The following is a 24,103-nucleotide window of genomic DNA, read 5'->3' as shown; positions in this document are numbered from 1 at the left end:
AATTATGAATCCTAAGTTGTGAAGTCTTTTTTAAGAATACTGAGGTCACGAAATGTAAAGAAGAGACTTTGACAGTGCTATGCTGGGTAGTGAAATAGGTAGCAACTTTTATGCTTACTTTCAGGCTAACTGGTTTTGTTTCATCTTCACATATAACCCATTTGGTAAAGTGAGGGACAGGATACAATTGATACCAGCTGCCTGCTTAAATAGGAAGGTGAGCTCTGCATGAGTTGACAGTTCATATCATAAAGGTTTGTGATTTTTGGCTTTTTTTCCATATAGAGGTTTCTAAGAGGCATTCTAAGATATAATTATTTTATTCTAATGAAAGGGCCAGTTTTGGAGCACAGGAAGTAGTAAATTTTAGAGTACGTTCCACATCACCAAAACACACAGGACCAGAAAGAAATTATAGCACCTGCTAACTGGATCTCTATTTCAAACCAATATGGAAAGCGTGGATGAAAAACACTATTTCTAGCACGAGGTACCAAGTGTTATCACCATGGTTTACTGCAAGCTGGCAACAACTTGAAATACTCTGGCAGATACTTGCCTAGAGTCAAAAAATTTTGCAAGAAACTCTCTGTGACCCTGAACTTTATACTCTCTGGGGCACTCATATATTTCTCAACCTGAGTGTATCCCAGAAGTCAAACTCCTAGGGATTTATTGTCTTGTGCCTCAAATAACATTGTGCCCTGCCCTCCAGCTGTACTTTTGCAGTCAAATATTTTCATTTTTTTCACTAGATAGTCTTGTGTTTATCTGCCTAAATTTATAGTCACTTGAAGTAACCAAATTTAGAATTGACTTTAGTATTCCATTAACTAACTTACTGCTTTATTTATCAGTTTTGGAGCTTTTGGCAAACTTGGGCTTTAGTGCTTTCAAACTGGACCATATGTTGTCATTTGGTTTTTTAAAACAGAACTACCCATCCATTGTTAAGGATCAGCTTACAAGTAATTCCCCCCCTTTTCTTTTTCATTCCTCCCTTGGGCCATGTCAGCCTATGTTTGTCACTGGGCACCCCATGTGTACCTTAGACAAAATCAAAGATGAGTATGCACATCCAACCCAAGAGGAGAGGAAAATGTCCTACTGCCTGGATGAGTTTATATTTTGGGTTTTAGAGCAATTTACCTAACCCTAACATAAAAGATTTTTTTAAAGTTCCAGCCAATTTGTCATGAGAATACACTGAAACAAACTGTCCTATTTCCAGCATTTTACAAGTTAAGGGATGTATAGGGGACTGGGAATGTGTATTTTCGTGATTTTGATTTTAATCACTGAATTTATTAAAAGAGTCCATTGGTTTGCTGTTTGTTGGGATTTTCTTCTTTTGGTTTTGGTTCTGTTTGTTTGAGTTTTGGTTTAGTTTGGTTTTTTGCATTGCTTATTTTTTTAGTGGCTTGATATTGGCTCAAACTAACTAACTTCCAGTGTACACCTGGAAAGTAGAGCTATTTTTTCCCATCTCAGTGAACTGTTTTGGCTAAATACAGACTCACACTTCAATTCCCTCAAGTTTCTTCTTTGAAACTAGTCATCTATATATTTACTCCTCAAAATCCATGGCATACACAATAGAAGGCATTCCCTTAACATCAGCTGCACTTAAGCCATGAAAGTTTCTGAAACCATCGTGGCTAAAAATTCTCAATTGGTTTCCAAATATACAAGTAAAATACAGTGGGGGTAGGGGGAAGGGAAAGCAGCTTCAAGTTTAATATGTTCCATACATGCCAGTTAATCTAGTGGAATGGTAACAAAGCTGGGTCTTAGCCAGGAACCCCCTACTAACTCAGATTCTTGCGTACACTTAATAAATACATTGTACCATTTGATTACATGAGATTACTGTTGCATCATTTATCTTGTTCATAATATTAGATTAAATCATACCTGATATATTTGAATGATCTTTCTCTGCCTCCGAAGAAGGGGTGTCGTTTGTCATCCATAAGCTTTGAGGCTTTGTAAGCATTAATTTTTACAACATCCAAGAGCTTTCATGGGAAAAAAAAATCTCTTTGCTAAGCTTTGTCATGCTCTTCTTGAAAGAAAAAGATGGAAAATACTTCTGAAGTCAGTTCTTTATCACAAACCTGAGATATTAGGAATACTGTACTGCCAATATGCAGACAGCAGTTGCAATAAGACACCACCACAACTTTTGTAAAGTAATGCCCGGTCAAGATAAGAACTTGACTGAGAATGATATAGCACAACTTTGCTAAGAATAAGAAATACTTAGGTGCAGTCACACTGAGTGTCACAGAGCACAGAAGCAATACTGAGGCTTAGGGCATCCATATTTCTTGCTGAGGATTCTCAGTTCTGAGAAGTGCCAGCCTTACTGTGCATGAATATACAAAGCCATGCACAGTAAATCCTGTGCTTGCAGGACACATTTAGGAATTCAGTGCATGAAGCATCTGTGGGATCAATTCAATAGGCCTAGTTTTTTTCTAAAAATAAGGGGTGTTTTACCTGCATTCTCTGTAGAACTCTGTCTGTGGCTGTCAGTACAAATGCTCGTGACAATGCACAGAAGCATTTACTTTGGACTGTATGCTAAATTTATAGCAACCTCATTTGCAAGCATGTTAAAGAAGAATAAACATACATTTTTATACTTCACTGCTTCTGTTTCAGTTGTGTATAGATATGTCCTGAAATCGATGTGTAATTTCAAGCTAGATAATAAAGGAGGCTTTGACCTCGATTCAAGAAGTGAATACCAACCAAATAAATGTATGTGACAGTATCAGTCCGAACTTTGATCTTTCTGTTACAAGGTATTAGTAAAAGTCCTTTCATCTGCAAAAGAGAAGTAGATGAGACGGAACACAGAAAAAAAGGACACACTAGTATTGGTGAAATCAATGTATTATGAGCATGGGGTTGTACTGTAAAGTGTTTAGTTTAACTCTGGGCTCAAGGAAGACAAAAGGTGTTAGGCCTCATGCCCCTTTATCATCTGGTGTTTTTTTCTGTGCAAACAGCAGAGATATGTGGTAAGACTTCTCAGTTAAGCGTACGATAAAGACAGAAGTACTACAGAAATTTTTTTTCCACTCTCACACATGGCTACTCCATTGGTCCTCTAAAACAGTTTCCTGAATGCTTTTTAAAACATTGTATGAATTTCACAGAAAATTTCTGAAGCTCCAATATAGGATTTCACGTCACCAGGAATGTTATTCTTTAAGATCAATTTTGATGTTGTTCAGTGTTCTAGCACATGTGTTTGATTATGTACAACTCGGGCAGTTATAGGGTCCAGATTATGGTTTTGTGACCCCCTATCCCTGCTGGGCACTCTCATATCCCACATCAAGTGCTGCACTTTTGCTGGTCTTCCCATGCACACACCTATCAGCTGCAAAACAGCTGGGCTGTCTGTGCTGGCTACCAGCTCAAGAAGATACAAGAAATACAGAGGTATTTAGGGATTTCGTGTAATTCAGCTCTTTTCATTGACTTGTGAAGGAAAGGACATTGAGCTTGATGTTCTGGTAGCTGTTGGATGAATTACTTTGTACCATATACTGAGAAGAGACAATCCTGATATACCCAGAAATGATTATAACTTAAGCACAAGATTCTTATCTGGAGAAGTATATCCAACCTCTGCACGTTTGTAGGATATTATTAATAGCTACTTATTTGAAGACATTATTCTCTGTGATCTTAAATATGCAAAAAATTTTGAGCAAAAAAGCAGTGAATTGATTTCCTTTGGTTCTTTCAGCAAAAAGTAAAATGGAAGTTTTTCACCAGATCTGAAGATTGTTCTGAAACACTGGATGTCACATTAGCCTTGCTATTTCTCATTCACTCTATCCTTTATATGATCAGATACATAAAAATTGCTATTCTAGTTTTGACCACTACCTTAAAAAACTCAAAGAAATGCAGACATAAAAGAGCTCCATTTGTTGTTTATAGTTCATTAGATTACAGAACTTTTGTTTCTTTCAGAGAGCTTTCACAGAGAAAACCTTGACTGATACAGAACTGGTCAAGCTGCCCATCACACCCACTGGACATGGCTGGAAGAAAGAAGTTCACAACACCTTAGTTAAACTTTCTAAAAACTTTTCAGAGCCAATAGAGAGAGGCTACTCATAGATATACTGAAGCTAAAGCAAACAGGCCTAGAATCAGTAGCCTGTGTGCATAGAACTAAGCTGGTTTTTTCCTCACTCCAAGTCCTGTCTTAGAATTATAGAATCATTGTGGGTGGAAGGGACCTTGGAAGGCTGCATGGTCCAAACTACTGCTCAAAGTTTAGTGAAAATTAGGTTGTCCAGCCGTGTCATGAAAAACTCCATGGACAGAGATCCCGCAAACTTCTCTGATGACCTCTTTCAACAGGTAATTATCCTCATAGAATCTTCATATCTTAAATATCCTAATTAGTTAGCAAACTAGAGAATGAGAGCTTCATCTCCCAATTCTGTCATGCTTACTTGCTAGACACCAGAAGGAGTCTCTAAATAATAATGCAATTTGCACTGAACTTTTCAGTATTTCAGAAGAAATACTTATTGCAAGAAAGCTAACAGAGACTGCAAGCTGTTCCAACAACAGTGAAATGCCAAAGTCAGTGTCAATAAAACTGAGAACCGAATAGCTGTGCTACAAGTTCATGACTCCTAATAAAAATATCGCTTGATCCAAAGATGCCTTTGCTCTTTTCTGAGATACGATAGAAGTTGAGTGGGTCTCATGGGAAGATTAATAGGAACACACAAGTAATCTCAGAATTGACTCTGACAGTTCAAGAGGAGATATGTGCAAAGACTTCCAGTAAAGATGCAATATTCTCTATCTTGAAGACAGAATGAAAGGCAAAACTCATACCTGTCTCTAGAATTTAGCATTGTACCTAGAAAAACCTGCTAAAAAGAATAACAGAAAAAACACAGCAACAAAAAAACCTACAAAATGTCCTAGAAAAACTGAAGAGAAATCTATGGAAAGAAAGGTCTGTGTGAGATTGAGGCCTGAACAGACAGGTGTAACAAGTGTCTTCTTATTAGAACATACTCTTACAGTTTTAAACTTAATTCCAGTGTAATACTGGGAAACCCTCCAAAATATATTACCTAAAAAGAAACCTCAGGTACTGTGGGAGAGAAATCATTGCTGCTTGTTCCGCTGCTGCTTCCAATCCACGGTTCTTTTTCCTGATTGTGAACATCTTTACAGAAGGACTTGGCAGATCCAGAAATACAAAAGCCCTTCAAGAGCTCTAGTTTTAGCCAGAAACTTTGCTGACTTGAAGCAAACAACAGCATGCAAAACCAAGAGAATAAGTTTGTTATGGTATCTAACTTCACAGTTACCACAGGCTAAGGTCTTGCTTTTTCCCACCAAGACAAATCTGAAAGACTTAAATACACTGCAGTAACAAGTTTCTGTAATCTACTTGTAATGTCCTATGTAACTACATATTCTTCAAGCACTTGATAAAAAACTGATTTGCTAAATGTTACTAAAAGCACTTAAGATGATACAATTCACAGCAAATTCAAAAGTAGCTTTATCTTTCTCAGAGTAAAACTTTTCTTTTAAAAAAAGCCAAGAGGTACTGGTTTCTGAATTTTCATCAGCTGTTGCTATCGATATCTTTGTCTTAACAACAGTGAAAAATCATCACCCTTTTTAACAAGCACAATCTTACCAGCTTTCTGTCACTCTCAGAATTCCTGTTTTCTTTGAAATACACGAAAGAAATCAAACCCATCACTAAAAAAACAGTGGCTTCGTTACCACTAGAGGTCACCCTAGGAATAAAATAAGTTCCCTGCATGCACAAGAACAGGGAACTTTTACAAAAACACCACTGTTGCTTGACATTTGAAGTACAAATGTATAGAAGAATGTAACACACAGAAACATTGTGCATATCAAATTTATGATTTACTAAGAGAAATCTTGCCCTTATTCTGAGGCTATTGCAAACTGACTACACTGCTCTTTGGCATACTTTACCCCTTGGATGATTAGTAGTACTGGGGACATGTTGCTTTATCTCCCACAAAAAACCCCCAAAAACCCAACCCAACCCAACCCAACCCAACCCAACCCAACCAAAAACCACACACACACACACACACACACACACACAAACAAAACAAAAAAACCCCAAAACAACAAAAAATCCCCACCCCACACAGAAAAAAACAAACCCAAAAACCTCCTTAAAATTCTGGACTTCAAAGAGATTATTTCTCTAAAGTGCTTTATTTAGCCCATACATAAGATATCATTTTTCAGCACCAAGAATGATGGCCTTGAAACAGGCCGTCTATTATTCTCCATGGACTGTGCTGGATTTGTGTGGGAAAACACAAACTGCCAGTTTGGTCAGCTTCTGTCATTTTGTGATTGAAAACACTTGTGTCTCTTCATTTCAAGGCATTAGCACAGATCAAGAATCTTCTGCTTCATATGAAAAATTATAAATGTCATCTGAGTTACAAGATGTAAAGAAGTGAAAGAAACCAAGCTCATTTTATTTAAATATGGATTTATTTAAATAACAGATCAACTCTGATGCAAACCAGCAGTTTGGAAGTGCGATGTGCTTTCCACTGACACAGATCACAGCAGATGAGTTCAAGACAGTTATAATTATTAATCTAATTAATGTTATATATGTCTGTAAGATGCTGCAGTGGTTGCAGAGAACTATCATACACATATATTATATACCACATACAAATCCCGGTGGATCAGCTTTTCTAGTGGCATGGGCCACATTGGAAGGTTCAAGCTCAGATTGGCTGAAGCTCCGAGCAACCTGAGTTAGTGAAAGATGTATCTGCCCATGGTTGAAAGGTTGGTCTGAACGATAATTAAGCATCCCTTCTAACTCAAATAATTCTGTGATTCTGTGATCTAACACCCTGCACAACTGGGAGCAACAGTTGCCCATTCTGACTCTTCAGATATGCAGAAATGTGTCGAACAACATATTTTCTTTCCATCGGGTATAGATGGGATATATGGTAGTGGCAGCCCCACAAATATTGGTGGAATGCTTTCTTGAAATTATTTCCTAACTCTGGCTAGAATACTCCTGCAGGAGTACTCTGAGACATTAATTATACAGCACTGCCTGTCCCTGCTTAATTCTGGTTTTGATCATGTTCTTTCACTTCTAATCAAGAAAAGGTGAGTAAGCAGAATCAAACATGCTATAAAGAAACACCCATCACGGCAAGAAAAAGGACATAAACTGATACTAATACCTTCAGAACAGTTATCTAGCTTTGAAAATGTAGGAGAAGATGATATAGACAAGGCTGTAGAGGGTACAAAGATAAGGAGAAATTTTTCTACTTTTGCCTAAAACAAATATGTGTTACAAATCTAAATACAAAAATAACATGCCAAAAGCCCGGCTATCAGGCATTTGCCACACTAAATCAAATGCTGGTATGCCTTTTCAGGGATTCAAATATATCTGCTATTTCTGACTCACCTAGTAATTTTTTTTTTTTTTTTTTTTATGAGGAATAGGCTTTTTCAAAGGAATTTTGCTTAAAAAAGAACTTTGGAAGAGCTCTTTGAATAACAGCGGAAATACAGAATCTTATTTCTAAAACTCAAGTTATAAAACCTGGAAAAACAAGCAGAGGTTCTGTTTGTTTTTTTGTTTTTAATAAAATATTGATAAAACTGCACCTTAATGCTGAAATCTGTACAAAGGATGCAGATTACTTACAAAGACCCACATTTGTCCTACTTTTTATTTTTTTGGATAGTAATTTAGTACAAACCTCCCCAGAAGCAGAAGGATTTTGCCATCTCTTGATGTTTTCAGGAGAATTCCAAAAGAATGGATTGCTACTAGCAAGAATTGCTACTAGCCCAGATTTCAAAACTTACACAAAAAGAGAAGGGAGTCTCATGGAGAAAGTGATGAAAAGGAAAGTATTTGAAATGGAAAACTGCAAAACTGCATTTCAGCTAAACTGATTAACCACCTGTAATTATCAGTAATGAGGGGCATGCTGTGCTGAAGATGCTGCACCACTGGCTGCAGATTAACATTCATGTTAACTTAGGAAACATGTTTCAGGCTGCACATAATGGGTGATCCTTCTGTGCATGAATCTTTGTCCCAATCTGCTTGAAGCTGACTGAACAGCCTGGGGGACTTGTAGATTTACTAAACATTTCTGCTGATATGGACAGATCAGTCAGGAGTATGTTCAAGGATCCTTCCTAACTTTCCAGAGTTGACCCAACAGAGGCCTCTACCCAAGATGTAGTCGAATAGGCAAAACTGGGCAAGTCATGGCACAGTTACTTTTGTTAAGGAAAGTAATTGTACAAAACACACCTTTGCTAATGTGACTACATCCCCATAGAAGCATCCTCCCATTACAATACATCATAGGATCTCCTATGTCATCAGCCAGGGACGGACAACTTAGGATTCAGTCTCCCCCCAGTGCTGGCAAATAATGTTACACTGTCCTGCTTGCAATCATGCTCCATCTATGCAAAACTGGAATAAGAAAATGGAGAACCAGGCCCTGTATTTTACAGAAATGCTGCTAGAGCATCCTAATATTTCACTAGAATCAAACAAACCCCTTACTTTTCTTCTACAACACTGCAAACTCCAGGAAAAGCCATTTTTCCCTCTCTTTCCTCCTATTTTTTCAGCCGAGAAACATCCTGATGACCCAGTGTTTTCTCTCTGTGAATACTTTAGCAGTGTGTACATTATTTTATTTTAAATCCTGCCTAAAAATGCAGTTAGGCATGCAAAAATCCTGCCTAAAAATGCTTTTAAGCATGTTACTCTGAAAGATCTCACTGGAGATAACTAAAAGAAGTTAGTTGCATAATAAAGTATTTTTATAATTAATAAAGATGAAAGTCACACTGAGAGTGAATCCTTGCAATTTTGCATAAAATATTCAATGTTTCTGGTTGTGTACTGACAAACACAGAGCAGCCCCTTGACTCTGATGAAACCTCCCATCTATTTGTGAACTTCCAGCATATGGTGTTTTAAAAGAGATAGCTAAGAGCAATGGGCTAAGTAGTGGAGTTTTCCTTCAATAATAAATCCACATCTTAAGCACAGCCATGAGGGAGACAAAACTACACTGTTAAAATCCAACTAGAATAGCTTCTTCAGGAGTTTTAACCATAACATTCTCTATGGAAAAAAAAAAAAAAAAGGCAGCTGGAAGATATTAACTTGGTTTCTAATTGAAACAATGGTGTGTTTTATTTCATGTCGGGATTTCAACAGACTCTTAATTAGAACTTTTACCAGGCAGTTTTCAGTAAAAATATCTTGATGACATTCTGGTCGTCGAGAAGTTCCTGGGAGACTTGACACCTGTTACTCCTTGGAAGAATCATTCAAAAAGGCAGGCAGGTAAACAATACTCCCCAACTCATAGAATAAATATTAAGTCTAAATATCCAGAGTATTTAAAAGAATAATGAAAATACTGGAAAATAATTTGTGCTGTCCAGACTTTGGGATGATAGGCAGACAGCAGTGCTTAAAACAAAAGGCAAAAATTCATGGGTTGCCTGCTACATTTTAGAATACTAATAGAATATTTACAATGTAAATGTATAGCTGGTAAAGTCACTACTATGGCCTTTCCCCAGGACATGAAAAAATTAGGCTTACCTAGGTTATGAAAAGCAGTTTAGTTATTGAAAACAATGTTTGAAACACAATTTTCTATATAGTAAAAAAAATATACAAACCCAGATATTATCATTCAAACTGAAACACACATTCAAAATGTATCACCTAATTTTTCAAAACACTGAATAAGGGATTTCCATAAACAGCATTGCTATGATTCAGCTTGATATAACTTTTTAAAGTGGCAAAAAATTAGTAAACAGACAGTATTAAAACCTGGAGTGAATGAAAGAGAAAAAAAAAAATCCATGAATATACCACCTTCAGATTGGGGAGAGGCGAGGAGAGAGGGAGGGGAGGGAAGGAAAGGGAAGGGGAGGGGAGAGAAAAGAGGTTGGACAGTAACTATAACAATCATCTACTCCTATGACCACAAGTTAAAGCATATTACTATTACAACAAGGGCATTGTTCAAATGCTTTTTAAACACTGTCAGGTATGTGACATTGATCACCTATCTAGGAAGCCTGTTCTTGGTAAAGAAATTTTTCCTAATATCAAGTCTGAACTTCCCAAGATGCAGCTTTGAACCATTCCCATGTGTTGTATCACTGGCTACTAGGGAAAAGATCAGCAACTTCTTAATATCCCCTTCTCATACTGATCAAAATAGATTGAGTTTAACTTCTGGGCTTTATTGACATGAATAACATTAATTTTCAGTGCTGATTATCAAAATAAAAATGGATAGAGATATAAAATAATATCATCAACAAAGCTTGAGATGCGTGGGTAAATCAGAAAGCGAAACTACCTTTTTTTCTGCAGTAACTTACTTGCCTGACTTTTGGGATTAAGAAAATCCCTAAATCTTCTCCCTCTTGCTAAGAGACAAATAATGTTCTCTGTATTATGCATACATAGAAATAAATGCATCAACCGCAATCTGGTCTGAGTTAGCTCCATCTTTTATGTGAAGAAGGTCTATGAAGGCACATTTTGGGATTCTTTTATGTATTTAAATGAAGGGGGATCTAAACTGTTATTGCAACAGCAGTTTTCTCTCAAATTTTAGCTGAAGTTTATTGTCCCAAAAGTGGAATTCTCATATGAACACTTCTAGGGTGTTTCACTACAAAGTCAGTGGAGTCAGCTTTAACCATCTTAAAACAAATTTGGATGACTTTACACTTATGTGAACAACTTACACAGACACTCTTAGCTTCACAGCTGTGTCAACAGAAACTGCAAGAAATAACTTCTCAACTTCTATAACTAGATGCGAGAGAAATGACCTGTATATGCCTTCAGCCCCCCTCAGAATGAGAAAAATTAAAAAAAATTAAAAAGGATGTTAGACAGATTGTGGCAATATGGCTACTAGCTCAGTCTCAGGACATACCAATGTCTGTTAACAGGAATCCAAATTAGACTCATCAGAAACCAAACTCCAAAACCTGTAAGAATTTTGTATAATTTTTCTCATCACATATAAAATAAGATGCCTTTAGAGTGAAATTTCAGGCAAAGTTCACAAAGTCTGTGTTCTTTATGGCATGGATATTGCAGAAATACTGTGGCAAAAGCTTCATAGAAAATACAACCTGCCTCACAGGCAGATTCATCCCATCTGTATCTGAAATGTTACGCTCTTACCTAGAGCTGCTCTCTGAATGTGCCTCTGGGTTATCTCTCCTTTCAGACGGTCTGTAAAACATACAAAATGCAGATAGTTAGAATTTAAAATGTCAAAAATCAATGAAGTCATTATTTCCCACCATTTGAAATTCCCTGTGCTGCTGGACAATTTTAGGAGTTTTTTTTTGTGATCCATTGGACATCTGTCCTCCTGAGTTCTGTCCTTCTCTCTTCTGCAAGTAAACAAGTAAGCACAATGTGACTCTACACATCCTAACATTTAACTTTGTCCAGTAAGAAAAACTGAAAATGAAGGTCTTTACTGTCAAGCCCTTTCATAGGATAATGATCTGTTGTTGCTAGATACAAAAGAAATCTGAGTGAAACTAAAAGATATACAGAATTCCAAGTATTTTTTCAGACTTATAGGCACTACCAGTGGAAAGGAGAGATATTGGGTCACTAGTCCACATCTTTGCCAGTGAAAAATTGATTCCCTACTGTCCATTTTTCCTGTTTGTCCAGCCCAGTTTTAAATATCCCATGTGCTAGACCTTCTGCAAGTTCTAGTAGTGTCCTGGTTCCAGATAGGACAGGGTTAATTTTTTCAGTAGCTAGGAGGGGGCATGGCCAGGACACAGAGGTTATTCTATACCACCTCATGTCATTGCTGGGGATGGTGGGAAAAAGACTCTTGTTCCAGGGAGAAGGGGTTCCTTCCAGTTGAGAAAACGTGGTAGAGGGAGACATCCAGTATTGCCTGGTATCACGAATCCTTTCCTATCTTGTACACTCTGTCATTAGTGCTCTTGCTGTTAGTGTTCAGTTTCTTATCTCATTGCTGTTTCCAGATAATTGTCCTTATCTCAACCTGTGATCTTTGCCTTTTATGCCTCCAATTCTGCTCTCCACCCACAGCAGTGGGGAAGTGGGGAGAAAGCAGGGGAGTGAGAGAAAGAGCGGTGTGTGGTTTAGAGTCTTGGTGGAGGCAGTGAACTGGGGAGTACAATTCCTAAACCACAACAATTACTCAGTGTAAGTCACAGTGTAGAGGTTGTCGATTTTCAACCAAAAATTAACTAAAATTTTGTTATCTCATTATTTCTAGTTAGGCTCTCAAGACTCATATAACTCACCTTTACCCTTCTTTTATCAATTTCCTCCCTGTTCTATGACACTGTTTCAGTTTACCAATTATTTCAAACCATAATTAAATTATGACATGGGAACCAATAAAGGAAAAATATAATGCTAAATGTGCAATTTCAGCAGTGTATGTGTTCTGAGGGAGGATGGAATTATGCCTTTCAAGTTTTCAAATTAAAACCATTTCTAAGCAGAGACTTGTTCATAATCTTTACTAAGTTGTACATCTGGATACCAGGGCAAGAAAAAAAATCCACTGGATTCACTTTTTTTTTTTCCCCAGACCTCTGATTATCTACATCGTATTAGCATGCATTCTGAATTAAAAATATCCTTTTGCTTACAAGTGAAGACCTACAGAGTAAGCTAATCAGAGCAAATTAACTCATTACAAGTTGTCAAATGCTTAACCAGAGAATGCAAAAAAAGATTTGGAATTCACAGGTCATGAGAATTAGATTGCTCTGTGAGCACAAAAGAGCCATGACAAATTAAACTTTTTGGGGAATTGTGAAAATAATTGTAAAGTATTTAGTAGCATTGTAGAAATGATATTGTATGCAATATATTACAGTGTAACAGTAAAGTTTTGTTGTTTTGAATATTTATAGAGAAACAAACAAACCAAAGCACCTTACCTACTCCTTGACTATAAAATAGATACTGCATAGATACTGTATTTTTTCTGCAGAGGAAGTTTTAATCCTTTTAGTTATTTTTACTTAAACCAATGAATTCTTCTGTACCTAAAGTTAGCTGTAAAATTAAGAAAAGTCTTCAGCTACTGAGAAACAGATTAAGTGACATAACCTCATCTACCCCTGCTATAACAAACAAATAAATCCTCCATCTCAACCCCCCATTAATAATTTTTACAAATAAAAACCCTGTTAAATGATCAATGCTCACCATATTTGTGCTTTGAAAGCTTTATCAAGCAACTAAGTTGATGTAAATATTCAGTAAAATGTAATTAAATGTGCTATTTTTCCCCTCAAATTGCTTTTTGCTATTCTGGATATTTAGATCCTTGTATTCTATTGCACTGCATCACACAGTGTGATGTTACTCACTCAATACTGAGCCATGAGACAGCCATGAAACAATTTGTAGTAATCTTGAGATTCATCTCAATAGATTACCATTAACTGAGGTGCCTCAGAAAATTATCTATACATTTATCTTCATGTAAGAGCTTAGAAACTCTCTTTCTTATGCACTGTGAGCTGCCACTGTCATTTGATAAAAGTGGTTCTAGTAGTGAGAATATGCTGTTCATCAATAGCCAACTGAAAATAAGGGAGACATAGAGTTCTGTCAATATATGGTGTTATTTCTCCTTCTTTAACCTTGCTAGAAACAGATCATCAGCAATCTAAATGTTTTGCATTTCAAGTGGCAATGAGGTCAACTGAAAAAAGCAAGGCAAACAAGTCAATGAAAGTAAGATCAAACAGATAGATAACAGCTTGCCATCAGAACAAATATGTGGAAACACAAGAACATGGGGACTGTTTTTAAACGATTATAGCCAAGAGGCTTGACTTTTAATCATGTAGAATACACTCTCAACACAGTTGGGATGGAAACCACAGAGGCTGCAGAAGTTCTACTTCTATTGCAAGCTTTGTCAGAGCAGTCAGCAGCGTGAAACTGCCCCAAATGCTCCTCTCCCCTTTCATTCTAGCCTTTGTACGCTTCTGCTCCATCCATAACATGGACCACGATGTTGCAAGAAGCCTTGTCCTTCTTGATTTTGGCAGATTTGTGAAAGAATGAGAAGCTGGAACCAGACCACCTGTAGTCAGAGAGGAACCAAAGAAAACTTCTCCTTTGTCCAGAAAATCAAAAATCCAGTGTCAGCACTCTTCTAGCAAGAGTTTTTATTCTTTAAATAGAAACAGAAAGGTGACATTTTTCCGATTCACATAGTCCAAAACACCTTTTCAAGGCAGCAAAAACTGAACTTCATTTTGCAGAAAACTTCCTGAGGAGAAGCTGTACTTGTAATGGGAAAATTAGTCCAAATAGGAATTCTGATTCAGGGGACATGGTGGTATCATGAGGCACCTGACTATAATTCCATACCAAGATTTAGCCAAATGTGATTTAATCTTTCAATTTGTTTTGATCCAATTTGAAATCTGACAGTTTATTTAGATTTAATTTGGAAAAAAAAATTGGTTTTCACATAGAAACTCTTATTTTTGACATACGCTTAAGATTTTCTGTGCATGTTTTTGATTAAAGTAATCTTGTTTTGTTTTCAGGATAAATACTTGTGGGGGAGAATGAATGTTTCTGAACTGCTCTACTTTTCTGCCTCTGAGAACACCAATGCAAGGCTTGAAGTTCATAAGTGTCAGAAGTAGGGGGTGATTCCAGTACTGTTGCCTGCACAGATCTTCCCATATAAACAAATGGAAGATTTCAGTCTTTAGTACTGCCAGTTCTACAATCTTCATAAACACAAATATTTACCCAAAGAAATATGAAGAATCACATTCTCATTAAAAAACCCCTATGTCTTCTGATTCCAACAGTATAAAGCTGTGGACAAGGTAGTGCTTAAATGTGGTTTGCAAAAATTGAATTTAGGACTTGGAGAACATCTCTCAACATATGGCTAATTATGTTTCCTGAAGTTTCACCAAACAAGAAGTTAAAAATAGGTCTATAGCTGATACCAAATTTTTTTCCAGTGCAGTCATTCTTCATTTGGAGATAACGGTCCCAAGAAAATGTTGAATGCTGCAACTCCACATGTTTTGGCAAAAAAGTAGTTTTGGGGAATTTAAGAATTCACTCAGCATGCAGCCAGCTGTCATTAAGGCTGTGATAAATCTGTTGGTTTTGGCCTGTATTTCTGGACACATGTACCATCCTGAGGTATGGAAAAGAGATGAACTGGTAACACAGAAATTCAGCTCTGTGACAGGACACAAAAGCAAGGAGGGAAACAGAGAAGACAAAATGGACTAGAGAACTCTAATTAAGACTGATGTAAAGCAGAGGAAAGTATCCCATATGGTGACTAAATATGACAGAACACATAAGTTGAATAATACGGCTTTAACTTCTTGTCTTTGTGTTGTTCCAGACCGTTTCAAGGATCTGAAATTATCTTCCAATTTATTCCAGATAATGAATGCTTTGACCATACTGCATATGCTTCAGGACAATACAAAAACGACTATATTACAAATAAAAAAACACTGATTAAAAAAAATTATTTCATTTTTTTGGGGCCCATATGACAGGTTTTAATACTTCTCTTATGTTTTATCAGATCCTCCATATAATACTATTATAATGTTTCAGAGGCTGCTAACTTAAAAGACAGAAGTGCTGGTCAAGTTAAGAGTACACATACAACCTTAACTCCCTCTCTTTGAGAATATTTGTTGCTGTTGGTATGGATAGACCTTTAACCTGGCACAGGGTCTATTCTGACTCGGTAATTGATAGGCTAAAGCCTTTGTCAATAACTTTTCATCTCTTGTTATTTTTTAGTATTTTTCTATTATTTTACATTTTCCAAGCCTGTGTTTATCCTAGTAAGTCCTTCCATCCTGGAGATCCTGAAACCTTTAAACCTCATCTAGGATGCTGTCTCTCTTTCTTCACCGTGAAATCATTTTGGTGTTATATAAAATATTAAGCTGAACAACCTCTTACAAATCCAGGGAACCTCTGATTCCTAGAATTCACCCTCCAGGAAATTTTGAGTCCCTAATTGATCTATATGATATTAGTTGTTTCTTCTTTTTTTGTGTTTCTCACATTGTCACACCAGTCAATAAGCTGGGGGTGCACAAGAAGCTGGGACAGCTGACCCCAATGGTCCAAAGGGATATTCCAGCACCATCCTTACTTACAAAAAACTGGAGGGAAGAAGACTGAAGCAGGGGCATTTGGAATGATGGGATTTGTTTTCCCAAGTCACTGTTAGGAGTGATGGAGCCCTGCTTTCCTGACATGGCTGAACACCTGGCTGTTGATGGGAAGGAGTGAAGGAATTCTTAATTTTGCTTTGATTGCACACATGGCTTTTGCTTTACACATTACACTGTCTTTGCCACAGCCTGCAAGTTTTCTCACTTTTTTCCTTCTGATTGTTTCCCCCCTAATCTCACCAGAGGGGAATGAGCAAGTGGCTGTGTGATGCTTAGTTGCCAGCTGGGGTTAAACCATGACAGGAAATATGCAGGGGTTTTGTTAGTAATGCAATGCCCCTACATTTGCAGTTGGACCCAACTATGAAGACCTAATTAAGACTCTGGATCTATTAAATCTGATTCATAAAGTTGAGTGCCTCCACTAGAATCAGATAAGAAGTCCTGCTGAATGAGCAAATTAAAGCTGCATATTCAGCAAATAAGCACTGAGGCAGGCTTTTATAGACAAAGAGGGCAGCAGTCACATTAATTCCATGAGCCTTGCAGAGGTACATTTTTAACTGCTCTTGAGGTCAGAGTTGTAACAGTTTACAAAGTATTCCTGAAAGTAGGGGACATTGAACCCAAATGGAGATATTCAAGTGGAATAATTTCTCAAATGAAGAATATCAAGCATAGACAATTATTGAATGTCCAAATGTGAATATTGAATAACCAGATGTGTTGGATACTTTTTAAAATCTGATGCTGATATTGCATGAGAACACAGCCTATGACAAAAAGTATCTGACAAGAAAAATCATGAAATAAAAAAAAAATCATTCTGTTCTAACTCGAAATCCTGCAGCATTAAGAGCCAATAAACCATCCAGCTTTTCTCTGACCCAGAAAAATATTTGGGAGAAATTCTTACTATTTTTCAAACTTAGTCCTTCTCCGATGGCAAAAACATGTCAATTGGCTCTCTTGGGACAATGTGCAGAAGCAAAGTAGTCTGCATTAGCAACACTATTTCTGATGAAAATGCTTTATTTTGGGATACATGGTTGGCCAAGTCTCCATGTGATCTGATAGCTCCTCATTTTCAGAAAGCCCTTGGTGGCATAAGGGGAGAAAACAGTATTGTAGCACTCAAGGCCTCTTGATTATAGCACATGCATTTTTAAAGGTATAAAATACAACCCTCATCAGCATTAAAAATAAATTAGTGACAATACATAACATGAGGTAACATATTGTTAACTATGACCTGCAGATTTCTGCCTTTTGTTCACTGAAGAAACATCTCCAATGGTTTAAGATTCTACTGGCTCTCCTTTTAACTCTCCCATCCTTTCATCCCAAAGTTTGCTGTCCAAGGTCACTGCCCCACAGCAGAGGGGGTAGAAGCAAATTTCTGCCTGTGTTCTGCCTGCTCTATCACAGCTTGCCATCTCAGCACAAGCGTACCACCAATTTAAGCTGAGACACTATCAAGGAGTCAACTACAATGTAGTAAACACGCTCGTTTGCCAGCTGGGAAGAAAGGACTGGAGACAGTGACTGCCAGCAAAGAGATAGGGCAGACCATCAGGAGCAAGGAAGTTGATAGTATTTAGTAGAATTCATCAGTGGGAGACCCCAGAAAAGACAATAGGTTCAGAACTGGAAGCACAACCCTGACTTCCACTCCCAACCCAACTTAATCACCTTCCTTGAAGTTTAAATATCACAGATTCAAATGCATATATTTTACTATAATGTAGGATATTGCACATTTTGAGATTACTATTTAAAATATCTGACTGGGACGTGTTTCCTTCCTTGAAATACTCAGTTGAGGCAATAAGAGTTTTTACTGACACATTAATTACCTTCAAGCATGATCAAACTTACAGACAGAAAGCTTATGAGACAGCAGCCTCTGACAGTCATTTCTATGGGATGACACTGGACTTCTCAGGAAGGATTTCTTCACTGAAAGGGTGGTCAGGCATTGGGATGGGCTACCCAGGGAGGTGGTGGAGTCATCATCCCTGGAGGTGTTCAAGAAACAACTGAATCTGGCACCTAGTCCCATGGTCTAGTTAAAGAGATGGTGATTGGTCAAAGGTTGATGTCAATGCTCTTGGAGGTCTTTTGCAATCTAAGTGATTCTGTGACTCATTTATTATTCCTTGAACTACTCAATATACAGTCTTCTAAACTCTGTACCCATTTCTATGCATTTATTTCTAACCTCCATATTAGGTCTCGTTCCATTTTCCTACATATTCTTGTTAGTTCTGGCCAGATTACATTTTTTTTTTTTCTCACAAGATGATTATTCACACTTTCTGATTGATGTTCATTCCTGTAACTGTTTATTGTTTGCCCTGCATTTCCACAGCACCTTTTATACCACTTTTTTTTTTTTTTTTTTTTTTTCTACTAGCCTTTCATACACTCTGGCTGCTACAGAACAAAAAAATGCTCTGATAGGGTTAAACAGCGTAGCTGTAGAGAAACTGAATTTATTTTCCTGATGACATCACTCAGGACCTCTCTCTCCCTGTAAGTACAGACCTATCATAGGCTGCATAGGCCTTAATTGTTGGGATATTCCTCAAGGTCCCATGCATTTAAATGAGGGAAATGCTAGCATGTTCCTCAACTCTCATTCACCCAAAGGCACTGGACTTCTTTCCATAGGAAGCAGAATATGGCAAGTGGTTAATGCACACAAAGTCCTAACAAACCAGATACTGAACATCGGGATATCTAGGATAACCAACAGAAAACACTAAGGGGTCTGGACTGCAGTTCAACATCTCCTTGAAACTGGAACTCAGAACCTGGATACTTTCTGAATCTAGAAACCAATGTTTGGACCTTTATTCTATCGTCCCAAGGTTGACTGTCACTACTTATTACTGCCCAGGCATTTTCAGCCAAGCACGGATATATAGCAGCAAGCATATTCCAGGACACTTCAGCAGAAGGACACATCATTTCTGGATTCTCAGTGGGGAGGATATAGTAGCTCAGTCAATAAAGCAGTGCTTCTGTATGTACCAGCAATGGCAGTTAGTTGTTTGTTTGTTTGTTTTTCCTGGATAGGTCTCCTGAATTTAGGTACCTAAATTTCATTTAAGCTATACCTTAGGTGCCAGAGTGCTATTTTAAGTACTGCCCAAAGTTAACAAATATTCTGTGTATCTATCTTCATATGCTAGAAAAGAGACAGAAACAATGCACATCTGGAAGCTGTTGTTCTGTTGTTTATCACATGTATTTGTTCATGAATTAAATATTAAGCTGGTCCAAAAAGCATGACTGAAAAGCAATGCCATATGGATAAAGAGCCATAATCTCTGAATTTAGTGTTCTGGATGTTCACATGACTAATGTAGCTTATCTCTTGATTATTTCTGAGGAATTAATGTGAAGAGAAAGAATAAGGAAAATAAAGTCAGAGAAAAAGCTTTGTATACAGCTTTTTTGTTTTCTTTTGTTTTTTTAATGTCCAAATATAAGAAGCTTAAAAAATAAATAAAGGGTCTTAAAAGCACAAACAAGCAAAGTCAAAACTAAAGAATTCTACCCCCTGAAGCTTTAAACAGAGAGTGACTATATCCAAGTATAAGATGAACACAGTTATTTCCTGTTATTAATACTGCCTGTATGGCTTTATTATTTCTATGCAACAATCTGATGTCCAGTTTCATACTGTGACATTTTTTCTGGCCAGAGCTGCTCAACATAAAATTGAGTATAGAGTCCTAGGCCTCACTATATACTTCAGCTTCACAAACTTCTGAAATTTTTCTATCATCTTAATGAAGAAATTGTCCTGCAATTTACTGCTGTGTAAACTTCTAGTAAAATGAGACAGACTGATGTTAAAAATCTGACAGATATGACACAAAATTAAAAATAAAATAAATAAAAAAGTATAGTGCTCAAGCTTATTAGATACGTTACCATGTTTTGAGGCTGTGTATATAAAGGTTTCAGGATGACAGAAACAAGATTGGAGTAAGAATGGGTGTATGATACATTTTTTAAGGCTCATTTACCTGTAATATATGTATTATTACATTATTGAGAAATTACTTGGGAAAATATGTTAGACACATATTAACATCCCACTAAAATCTGAAATAGCTTCCTGTAAAGATACAGCACATATTTACTGTTGTGGATAAGCCTAAGTCTGCTTCTTGAATTGCTCAGCAATTTAAAATGGAACCTGATTCTATGTAAGTGGCACAATGATGTCATCAGCTCTGAACAGACATCGTCCCTCAGTCTTAACAAAAGCTCATGAGAAAATCTTCATAATACAGCTATTCTCTGCTGATTGCACTCCTTCTGCAACATCCATCTGTGGTGACATCACTATTCCTACATGATTTAGGAACTAGTTTGGTTAGAAAAAATCAGCTATTGTATTTTAGTAGATGTGGGTCTGTATGCTTATACTGCAAGTCTGCATGAATGCTGTCCAGATTTGTAAATGAACCACAAGATGCTATGAAAAACAAATTTGTTTTTCTGTGCTCTTGAAGGGGTATCACTCTTTAACAGTACTACTCTGAATAAGCTGAGGTCAACTTCTCTAGAGTTTGAAGGTTTGATTTTTCACTCTTAAAATCTCTGGCCATTCAGTACTAAAGGCATACATGACTTAAATGCAGGGCTCAAAGGAATACTAAATGGCCAGTCTCTTCGCGAACGAAGAACCGGGGAAGGTCTTTCCACCTTCCAGCCTGCGCATTGGATTTTTTAGGTGCGACACAGTGTGCGCTGAACTGAACCCACCCTTTAATCCTGAGGTTCATCTGCCGGGGCCAAGCACGCTTGGACGGTGGCAGCGAGGTCCTCAGGACGTAGATGGATTGCCTTACAGGGCTAACGAGCTCCATCTGCCTGGGGAGTGTCCTAACCGGGAATCGAACCCAGATCTCAGCGTTGACAACGCTGTGGTTTAGCCACTGCACCACCAGGGACACTCCAAAGGAATACTAAATTTGCTGATAACACTAAATTGGGAGGAGCTGTTGACTACCTCGAGGGAAGAGAGGCCCTGCAGAGAGACCTCGACAAATCAGAGAGGTGGACAACCACTGAAGTTTAACAAGGACAAGAGCCAGATTATGCACCTAAAATGGGGCACTCCTGATTTTGTGTATAGACTAGGGAATGACAGGATGGAGAGCAGCACTGTGGAAAGGGACCTGTGGGTCTTGATCTATGGCAAGTTGAATATGAGTCAGCAGTGCCCTGGCAGCCAGGAGGGCCAACCGTGTCCTAGGGGCATCAGACAAAGCATCGTCAGCTGGTTGAGGGTGGGGATTGTCCCGCTCTGCTCTGTTTTGGGGTGGCCTCACCCTGAATATTGTGTGCAGCTTTGGTCACCTCAATGCTCTTAGACAGTGTCCAAGGGAGGGCAACAAAGACAGTGAAGGGCCTTCAGGAGAAGCCGTATGAGGAGTGGCTGAGGGCACTTGGTCTGTTCAGCCTGGAGAAGAGGAGACTGAGGGGAGACCTCATTGTGATCTTCACCATCCTTACAAGGGGAAGCACAGGGGCAGGTACACAATTCTTCACTCTAGTGACCCGTGACAAGAGCTGAGGAAGCTGAGTCAGGGGAGGTTTAAGTTGCATATCAGGAAAACATTTTTCACCCAGAGGGTGGCTGAGCGCTGCAACAGCCTCCCCAGGGAAGTGGTCACAGCACCACGCCTGTATGAGTTCAAGAAGCTCTCAGGCAAGTGGTGTTACTCTTGGGATGTCCTGCACAGACCAGGAGTTGGACTCGATGATCTTGATGAGTTCCTTCCTACTCAGCATGTTCTACGATCCTCTGATCAAGAAAACTTTTGGTACTAAAGACTGTAGGATTTAAACATTTGCCTCCCCAATACAGCTTGAACTATCATCTAGCATCTTTTCTTTAAAAGAGCAAATTGAACAGGTTGACTTAAGAACACACTCCCTAATAAAACAGCCAAATGCAGTGTTGCAATCCAGCAACGACTATGTTTTCAGTCTAAAGACAGCTTACAGGCAGAAAATCTGTTACTGAGCAGCATTTTTCAAAGTTTATGGTCATAGCAGTTCATAGCTTGATTAAATCCAATGAACTTGGTCAATTTGCATTAGTTATTCTAGTGAAAACCTTAAGTAAAAAGTGTTTACTTGGTGTCTTCCTGAGCATAACTTTTTCCCCTGAAAATACTTCTGTTTCCAAAGAACAGAACATCATTTGTAATAATTAGAAAATGAAAATGTTTCCTACATATGTAAATTCCAACACAGGTCCAAAGAAAACATTAACATCTTAGGCCTGCAGTGACTGTTACACTAATAAGGTTCTTCTGTTTAAAGAATAGCACACCAGGGGAGCATAATAGAGCTGTTCAAATGAATTCATTCAGTTTGGTATTTTCTGAATAAGTCATTTGACAAATTGTGTTTTCTCATTCTAAGGACCCATTCAGCCTATGCACTGTCACCCTGGGGCATTGCCTATTGTTTGAAAGTAAAAACAAACATATGCAAGCTACTCTGAAACAATGGACAATATTTAGCACTGGCATTAACATATGCATTGCCCCCTGAAGCCAAAAGACTTGTACCTTCTGAAGTAAGTTTCCTGAGAACTGCTGCAAAGACTATGTTATATTACCAAAGATGGTATTCTCTTCTTCTAAGGAGGAGCAGAAAAAGCAAAAAGGCTGCAAGAAAGCTGCTAGAGCTGCCTGGTTTTCTTGTCAGTCTGATCTGTAAAAGACCAGGTAAGACAAATCCTGCAACAACCAGGACTGATGATGAAAGAGCAACGTTGTCTTTCCTTCTGTCTTCTCTGACAATTGCCCCAGCACGATCCACACTGGAGCAGAAGCAGAACAGATAGCTCTGCCACAGCTCCATCATTCTAGGTCTACCTCTGAGGTGAGAAAAGCACTAGACCTAGATGTTTACACTGCATATAGTAAGTACAGCAGATGAATTATCTCTCTTAATTTCAGAAAGGCAAAGTAATGCTTTACAGGCTATTTTAATACAGTTTAGTCTTTCCTTCTTATTTGCACATCTTATTATCAGTTTTCTGGGGACTCTCATTCAGCTAAAAATGTTATTTTATCATACATTGCCTAATCAAAGGGTGTTAAGAATTACACTCAGCAAATACAACTGCACTACTCCAAGACAACATGAGCCTTGCTCACATGGCAGTGACTTCTGAAATTCTAAGAAAAATTCTCATGAGAATCAAAAATACAATCAGGTAATTACAAACAAGGTAATTAATTGATTACTCTGACCCACTATGAACACTCTGCAGAAACAAAAAAAAGTCGTTAACATGAACCTTCCACTGAACTGCTAACAAGAAAGAAAAATACATTCCATCACTCTGCTTTATATTATGAGACAACTGGTTGCTCCTAGGATAGGAAAATAGGTTGTGGAAGCTTGCATCACAGCACTGAGTCTGCCCCAAGAGGGTAGCCACCAGTTACCGTGTTGTAGCTATCTGCCAGGCCTGTGTAAAATTCATCACATCTATTCTGCATTACAGCACCTTGAGAGAGGTCTTTCAAAAGATGCCGTGAGAGAGCATAGCATTTTTATATTGTGCTCTACAGATCTCTGGCTACACTGGGCCATAGAAATCATGCCTGAAGCAGTAGAAAAAGAATCTTAACACAATCAAGTTGAAAGTAAGCTACATTTCATCATGCAAAGAAGAAAATAAGTTAAAATGGAAGGAATTACAACCAAATAGAAAAATAAG

The 24,103-nt window shown here is 37.9% G+C and overlaps 1 protein-coding gene across 6 annotated transcripts in view; it reads right to left on the bottom strand.

The window, feature by feature from the left end:
• Nucleotides 1-24,103, bottom strand: part of KIF6 (kinesin family member 6) — a 173,724-nt gene that overhangs the window by 27,916 nt on the left and 121,705 nt on the right. For all 6 annotated transcript variants that reach the window (XR_003573293.1, XR_003573294.1, XR_003573295.1 and 3 more), the window contains one exon: nt 11,312-11,362. Coding sequence is in view for 3 of the 6 variants with exons in the window: in XM_027902168.1 (XP_027757969.1) it covers nt 11,312-11,362 (51 nt within the window). In the remaining 3 variants the exon portion in view is untranslated. The remainder of the gene's footprint in view (nt 1-11,311; nt 11,363-24,103) is intronic.

The sequence above is a fragment of the Empidonax traillii genome, unplaced genomic scaffold (assembly GCF_003031625.1).
Source record: "Empidonax traillii isolate 1590-97213 ecotype Southwest subspecies unplaced genomic scaffold, ASM303162v1 scaffold847:size276119, whole genome shotgun sequence".
In the NCBI taxonomy this organism is placed as follows: Eukaryota; Metazoa; Chordata; class Aves; order Passeriformes; family Tyrannidae; genus Empidonax; species Empidonax traillii.
Note: the sequence above shows the minus strand (reverse complement) of the source record. Positions and strands in the feature narration are given on the sequence as shown.